This window comes from Macaca thibetana, unplaced genomic scaffold (genome assembly GCF_024542745.1).
Source record: "Macaca thibetana thibetana isolate TM-01 unplaced genomic scaffold, ASM2454274v1 unplaced_scaffolds185, whole genome shotgun sequence".
Taxonomy (NCBI): domain Eukaryota; kingdom Metazoa; phylum Chordata; class Mammalia; order Primates; family Cercopithecidae; genus Macaca; species Macaca thibetana.
In genome coordinates this window covers 1-7,500 of record NW_026088974.1, presented here as the reverse complement: position 1 = coordinate 7,500, position 7,500 = coordinate 1, and the positions used below count along the sequence as shown (strand labels likewise).

The window sequence follows — 7,500 nt, the reverse complement described above, 5'->3', positions numbered from 1 at the left end:
GGGGTTGGGGTACAGGGGCTGCGTTTTCGGCCTCGGGATAGCGTCTCTCGACTCACGGTTTCGGTTTTGCGGTCCGCGGGCCGGCCTGCCATCCGGATCTGTCTCGGTGACGTTCGCGACGGTTGTCGGACTCCATCTGGCGGCCGCTTTTATATCGTTCCCTTGGCTTCCGGAGCTGCGGTGGCAGCTGCCGAGGGAGGGGACCGTCCCCGCTGTGAGCTAGGCAGAGCTCCGGAAAGACCGCGGTCGTCAGCCGGGCTGTCCCGGTCGCGCCAGAGCTCTGGCTCGGCGTCGTTGTGAGTCAGAGCTCAGGCGTGCAGGCTTATGTGGGGAGAGGTTGTCGCTGCGCTTTCGGGCCAGAGCCGGGTGTGGGGCTGCCGGGGTTGGTCGACCAGCACGCCGCGGCTCCCGAGGCCTGACCCGCGACCCGCGGGGACCCACCGGGCTTGGGGCGGGAGGCTGGGGACACCCTTCCCGGCCCGGTCGCGGGCCCGCGCGCATCCTGGCCGTCTGAGGCAGCGGCCGAATTTTTTTTTTTTCTCCAAGTCCCCGTGGGGAGCCGGGGACCGTCCTGCCTCGTCCCCCGGGTGCCGGGGAGCGGTCCCTCTGCCGTGACCTGTTGTTTGCAAGTCCCCGTGGGGAGTCGGAGAGCGCTCCCTGAGCGCGCGTGCGGCCCGAGAGGTCACACCTGGCCGGCCTTCGGTCCCTCGTGTGTCCCGGTCGTGTCGAGGGGTACGGGGTACGGGGGAAACGCTTCCGAGTCTCGCTCTGGAGACTCTCGGGCTCTGGAGACCGGGCCGGCCCCTGCGTGGCACGGGTGGCGGGGAGGACGTCCCTGGCCCGGCGCTGCTCCGGCGTCTGTCCTGGGGTCGACCAGAGGGCCCTGGGTGCTCCGTGTCTGGCTGCGATGGTGGCGATTTTGGGGACAGATGCCCGTGTCGCGGGTTCCCTGGGCCGGCGGCGTGGTCGGTGACTCGACCTCCTGTCTCCTGGGGAGGTATATGTTTCACTCCGAGCCGGCATTTTGGGCCACCGGGTTATTGCTGACACGCTGTCCTCTGGCGACCTGTCGCTGGAGAGGTTGGGTCTCTTGGATGCGTCGCGGGTCTTCGGCCTCCCGGTGACCCGGCTAGCCGGCCCTGCTCGTGCTTGAGCCGCCTGCTGGGGCCCGTGTGCCCGGTCTCCCATGCATCCGAGCGTCCCAGCTCCCGGTGCCGCCTTGGGTCCGGGTCTCTGACCCACCTGGGGGCGGCGGGGAAGGTGGCGCGGGCTTACCCTGCCACCGTGCGCTCCCCGCTGCGGGCACCTGGGGCGGCCGTGACAACCCCACTCCCGCTGGCTCCGTGCCGTGCGTGTCAGGCGTTCCTCGTCTCTGCCGGGTTGTCTGCCGCCCCTGTCCTGGAGCTGGGGATGGCCAGGCTGATCTGCTCGCTGGCCTCTGGGGAGGCTGTGGCTGGCTGGCCGACCCTGCTCCGGGGATGCTTTCCCTGATCGATGTGGTGATGTCACGCTCTCCCGGGCCGGGACCGAGCCGCGACGGGCGAGGGGGGGGGGCATTCGTGGTGAATGAGAGACGTTCTTCTCGTCCCGCCCGCCCGCGGGGTTTCCCCCGTCTCCCATCCCCGCCTGTGGGCGGTGCGTTGGGAGGCACTGGGGTGCGGAACCCGGCCCGACCTCGCTGTCCCGACCCCGCCGTCTGCCTCGTGGCGTCCGGCGTGGGTCGGCGGGGGTCCTCTGACGCAGCAGGCACCCCTCGCTTTCGCCTCTTGTGGTCGTCGCCTCGTGGGCCGGCCCCCTCCGCGGCGGTGGGGGTGCTGTCCCGCTGGCCCGCCGTGCTGCCCTCTCGGGTATTGCACGAGCGCTGGCTCCGCCTGGGCCTTTGCGGTGCTCCTGGAGCGCCCCGGGCTGTCTCTCAGGTGCCCGAGGCCGAGCGGTGGTGTGTCGCTCCCTCCTCCCCCCCCGCGCCCCCCCCCCCCCCCCCCCCCCCGTCCCCCCCCCCCCGCCCCCCCCCTCTCGCCGCCATGGTGTCCGCGCGTGGGTCCTGAGGGAGCTCGTTGGCTGTGCGGGTCGAGGCGGTTGAGTGAGACGCGCCCCTCCCACGCGGGGAAGGGCGCCGCCTGGTCTGGCGAGCGCACGTCCCGTGCTCCCCTCTGGCGGGTGAGCGCGGGCCGTGTGAGCGGTTGCGGTGGGCTCGGGCCGGCCAGGCGCGCGGCGCCGGCCGGCCGCCGAGGGGCTACCGTTCTGCCTCCGATCGGTCGTGTGTGGGTTAACCGGAGGCGCCTTGCCTCACAGAAAGGAGGTGGGTGGACGGCGGGGGGCCTTGGGGGGGGGGCTGTGCGCACGCGCGCCGGCCGGGCCCCTGCCCTGACCGCAAACGCTCAAGGTTGCCGCAGGTTTCTTCTCGCGCCGCAGGCCCCCTCCCTTCCCCAGGCGTCCCTGAGCGCCTCTGCGGGCCCGGCGAGGGGCGACTGGCGGGTGGGGAGCGTGACCCACCCTCGGTGAGAAAGCCTTCTCTAGCGATCCGAGAGGTGTGCCTTGGGGTACCGGATCCCCCGGCCCGCCGCCTCTCTCTGTGTTGTGGTAGCGCTGCCGTAGCGACTCGCCTGCAGAGAACCCTCCTCCTCCGCTGCCCCCGCCTCGATGGGATGAGGTGGGGGGACAGTGAGGGTTCCGCCGGACCCCGCGGTGGGGGCCGAGCGCGCGGCTCGTCGTCTACTGTGGCCCGCGCCTCCCCCTTCCGAGTTGGGGGAGGATCCCGCTGGGCCGGGCCCGACGTCCTAGCGGATGGGAAGGCTGCTGCGAGCGGCGGGCGCGCGTGGGCGTCCGCTGCGCGCGCTCTCCGCTGCGCCGCTCTCCGCCCGCTCCCCCGCTCCGCCGCGCCGCGCCGCTGCCGAGCCCGCGCCGCGCCGCTGCCGATGACCGCGTTCGCGTGGCGCGGGGTGTGGGGCCGCCTGGTCCTTGGGGAGCGAGCCGTCCCCACGGGGCGGCGCGCCGGTCTCCCGGAGCGGGACCGGGTCCGGGACGGACGAGAAACGGGCGACATGTGGCCCCTGGTGTTGGGCTTGTGGCTGAGGTTGCTTCGGGGCCCCCGGTGGCCGGACCCGGGGCTCGTGAGGGGGTTGCTCGGTGGGCTGCCCAGGGGCCGTTCGGCGTCCCAGGCGGGGCGCCGCGGGACCGCCCTCGTGTCTGTGGCGGTGGGATCCCGTGGCCGTGTTTTCCTGGTGGCCCGGCCGTGCCTGAGGGTTGCTTGCCCGAGTTAGCCCCCTGCGGGTTCCCCGTGCCCTTGTCTCCGTGGCCCCCTGGCTCCTTGCCTGCCTTGTGCTCCTTTTCCCTGTCCGCTGCCTGCCGATCCTCTCTTCCCCGAGCGGCTCACCGGCTTTTATGCTGTTGGCCGCCCCGTCTGGGCCCGAACCCGGCTCCGCCTTCTGGGGGCGTCGCCGCCGCCGGCCACGCTGGTTGGCCCGGTGTCCGCGTACCTCCACGGCGCGCGCCTTCGGGGGTCGGGTGGCGGCCCGGTGGGCGCCCGGGGGTTTGGGTCGGCCTTGCGGTGCGGTGGGGGGGGAGCGGGCTCCGGGGGCTCTGGCCGCGTGCGACTGGGCGTGGCGGTGGGGGGGGGGAGCCGCAGGGATCGCTGAAGGCCTGGTCGGCCGGCTCCAGGTGCCACGCGGGGCCGCCTTCGTCGCTCGGAGGCTGCTGGCGGTGAGACCCCCGCCGGCCCGGGGCCCTCGGCCCCGGTCCCGGTCCCCCGTCTCGGGCGGGGCGGGCGCGCCGGCCGCGCTTCGGTCGCCTTCCTCTTTGGCCGTCGAGTGGCGTGCCCACCCCGCGCCCGCGCCCGGGCGGGGCCCGGTGCCGTTCGTTGGCCTCGGCGGCCCCGGGCCCGCGGCCGCGAGAGCCGGAGAACTCGGGAAGGGGGCGAGAGAGAGAGAGACAGCGGGGACCCGGGACCGCGCGCGCGTGTGTGTGTGTGTGTGTGCGCGCGCGGGGAGGGGGTGGGGTCCCCCGGCCGCGGCCTCGACGTGTGTGTCGGCGGGCGCGGGGGGGAGGGCGGTTCCCGGCGTCGCGGCGGGGGTCTCGGTGCCCTCCCCGCCGCCGGGGCCCGTCGTCGTTCCCGTCCCGCCGGCTGCCGTCGGGGCCGGCCGGGTTACCGCCCGCCTCCGCCGCGCCGCGCCGCGCCGCGCCGCCGGGCCCGGCCCGCTGGCTCTCCGCCGGCCTTCCCGCTAGGGCGTCTCGAGAGTCGTGGGGCCGGACGCTGGTCCCGGTCCCCCCCTCCTCGTCCGCCCCCTCGCCGTCCAGGTACCTAGCGCGTTCCGGCGCGGAGGTTTAAAGACCCCTTGGGGGGTGTCGCCCGTCCGCCCGTGGGTCGGGGGCCGGCGGGCGCGCCGGCGGGGGAGTTCCGTCGGGAGGGGCCCGGACCCCTCCCGTCGCCTCGCCCCGCACGGGCTCCGCCCCCTGGCGGGGGCCGCGCCGCGCGCGCGTCGCCGCCGACGCGCGCCGCGGCGGCCGTCGGGTGGGGGCTTTACCCGGCGGCCGTCGTCGTGCCGTCGTCCGCGTGCCGCGCGCGTGTCGTGTGCGTGCCCCGCGCCGTGTGGGGGCGGGAACCCCCGGGCGCCTGTGGGGTGTCCGCGCTCGCCCCGTCGTGGGCGGCGCGCGGGGTCTCCCCGTGGAAGTGAAACCTTTCCGACCCCTCTCCGGAGTCTGGTCCCGTTACTTGTCTCGCTGGCCGGCCTGAGGCAACCCCCGCTGGGGGCGTGCCGTGCCAGGAGGGCCTCCCGGTGTCGGGAGCGCCCTCGCCACATCGACCTCGTACGACTCTTAGCGGTGGATCACTCGGCTCGTGCGTCGATGAAGAACGCAGCTAGCTGCGAGAATTAATGTGAATTGCAGGACACATTGATCATCGACACTTCGAACGCACTTGCGGCCCCGGGTTCCTCCCGGGGCTACGCCTGTCTGAGCGTCGCTTGCCGATCAATCGCCCCCGGGGGTGCCTCCGGGCTCCTCGGGGTGCGCGGCTGGGGGTTGCCTCGCAGGGCCCGCCGGGGCCCTCCGTCCCCCCAAGCGCAGACCCGGCGACGTCCGCCCTCCCCTTCCGCCGCGCCCGCACCTCTCCCCCTGCCCCCGCGGTCACGCGTTGGGTGGTGGGGGGGAAGGGGGGGCCCGGCTGGGAGACCGGAGAAAGGGAGGGCGGCGCCGCCGCCCGCGAAGAGGGAGAGGGAAGAGAGAGCCGGCTCGGGCCGAGTTCCCGCGGCCGCGGCCGCGGCCGCCGCCGCCGCGGCCCGGGTTCCTCCCTCGGGGGGCTCCCTCGCGCCGCACGCGGCTCGGGGTGCGGGGTTCGTTGGCCCGGGCCGGGTGGAAGGTCCCGTGCCGCCGTCGTCGCGCGTCGGCGGCGGCGGCGGTGGGGGCGTGTGTCGTGGGGGTGGGGGGGGAAGGAAGGGCGAGGTCGGAGGGGTTGCGCGGGGAGAGGTCGGGGGAGCGCGTCCCGGTCGCCGCGGTTCGCCGCCCGCCCCTGGTGGCGGCCCGGCGTCCGGCCGACCGCCGCTCCCGCGCCCCCTCCTCCCCGCCGCCGCCGCTCCGCACCGCCACCGTCCTCCCGTCCTCCCCGCCCGCCCGGCTCGCTCCGCGCGTCAGGGGCCGGAAGCCCGCCCCGCGGCCCGCCCGGCCGCGCTCGTGGCCGCGTTCCCGGGGTTTGCGTGCCCCCGGCGGTGACCCGCGGGACGCCGCGGCGTCGTCCGCCGTCGCGCGCCCGCCTCCGGTCCGCGGCCGCGTGGTGCCGCGCCGGGGCCCCGTCCCGAGCTTCCGCGTCGGGGCGGGTCGGGCGCCGCCGCCCGCTGTCCGCCGCCCGCCGCCGCCGCCTCCTCGGGCTCGTCCCCCACCTCCACGGGGGGGGGGGGCGGGTCGGGGGGTCGGTGGGCGGGGGGCGTGGCGGTGGTGCGCGGCGCCCGTCCCGTCCCCGGTCCGTGCCCCTCCCTCCCGTCGTCCCCGGCGGGGCGGCGGGGGGCGCCGTCGGCCGCGGCTCTCTCTCTCTCGTCTTCTCCCCTCGCCGGGCCCGTCTCCCGACGGAGCGTCCGGGCGCGGCGGGAGGGCGGGCCGGCGCGGCGTTCCGTCCGCCGGCCCGCCCACCCCCCGCCCGCGCGCCTCCCGCCCTCCGAGACGCGACCTCAGATCAGACGTGGCGACCCGCTGAATTTAAGCATATTAGTCAGCGGAGGAAAAGAAACTAACCAGGATTCCCTCAGTAACGGCGAGTGAACAGGGAAGAGCCCAGCGCCGAATCCCCGCCCCGCGGTGGGGCGCGGGAAATGTGGCGTACGGAAGACCCACTCCCCGGCGCCGCTCGTGGGGGGCCCAAGTCCTTCTGATCGAGGCCCAGCCCGTGGACGGTGTGAGGCCGGTAGCGGCCCCCGGCGCGCCGGGCCCGGGTCTTCCCGGAGTCGGGTTGCTTGGGAATGCAGCCCAAAGCGGGTGGTAAACTCCATCTAAGGCTAAATACCGGCACGAGACCGATAGTCAACAAGTACCGTAAGGGAAAGTTGAAAAGAACTTTGAAGAGAGAGTTCAAGAGGGCGTGAAACCGTTAAGAGGTAAACGGGTGGGGTCCGCGCAGTCCGCCCGGAGGATTCAACCCGGCGGCGGGTCCGGCCGTGTCGGCGGCCCGGCGGATCTTTCCCGCCCCCCGTTCCTCCCGACCCCTCCACCCGCCCTCCCTCCCCCGCCGCCCCTCCTCCTCCTCCCCGGAGGGGGCGGGCTCCGGCGGGTGCGGGGGTGGGCGGGCGGGGCCGGGGGTGGGGTCGGCGGGGGACCGTCCCCCGACCGGCGACCGGCCGCCGCCGGGCGCATTTCCACCGCGGCGGTGCGCCGCGACCGGCTCCGGGACGGCTGGGAAGGCCCGGCGGGGAAGGTGGCTCGGGGGGCCCCGTCCCGCCCCGTCTTCCCCCCGCCCGCGTCCTCCCCCGGGAGGGCGCGGGTCGGGGTGGCGGCGGCGGTGGCGGCGGGACCACCCTCCCGCCCAGGCGGAACGATACGGCAGCGCCGCGCGTTCGGAGCCTCGTGTTGGCGCTCGGATAGCGGTTTTCGTCCCCCGCCTGTCCACCGCCGGCGGGGCCGCCTCGCCCCGCGCGGGGCGTGCCCCTCGCCTGCGCGCCGGGACCGGGCCGCGGGGGGCCGTGCTGCGGAGTTTTTTTTTGCCCTTTTCGTTCCTGGGGGGAAACGGGTGGTGCGGCCGGAAATAGGCGGCGCCCCTCGCCCCTTCACGCAACGGCACGTTCTGTGGGGAACCTGGGCGACTAAACCATTCGTAGGGACGACCTGCTTCTGGGTCGGTCGGGGTTTAGTTCCGCGTAGCAGAGCGCTCCCTCGCCTGCGTATCTATTGAAAGTCAGCCCCTCTCGACACAAGGGGTTTGTGTCCGCTGCGTTTTCTCGCGTTTGCCCGCAGCTCATTGTGTCGCTGCGCGCGCGGTGGCCCGGCGGGGCGTTTGCCGCGTCCCGGCGCCGTCCGTCC

The 7,500-nt window shown here is 75.2% G+C and overlaps 1 protein-coding gene and 1 non-coding gene across 2 annotated transcripts; both read left to right on the top strand.

The window, feature by feature from the left end:
- The first annotated feature begins 2,912 nt into the window (after positions 1–2,912).
- LOC126947363 (uncharacterized) lies at positions 2,913–3,460 on the top strand. The gene has a single exon (XM_050778026.1). It carries the CDS (start codon positions 2,916–2,918, stop codon positions 3,258–3,260), a length of 345 nt encoding a protein of 114 aa, XP_050633983.1. The 5' UTR covers positions 2,913–2,915; the 3' UTR covers positions 3,261–3,460.
- Positions 3,461–4,807: 1,347 nt separating this feature from the next.
- Positions 4,808–4,960, top strand: LOC126947365 (5.8S ribosomal RNA). The gene has a single exon (XR_007723043.1). It is a non-coding gene; the product is annotated as a 5.8S ribosomal RNA (ribosomal RNA).
- The last annotated feature ends 2,540 nt before the right edge of the window (positions 4,961–7,500 follow it).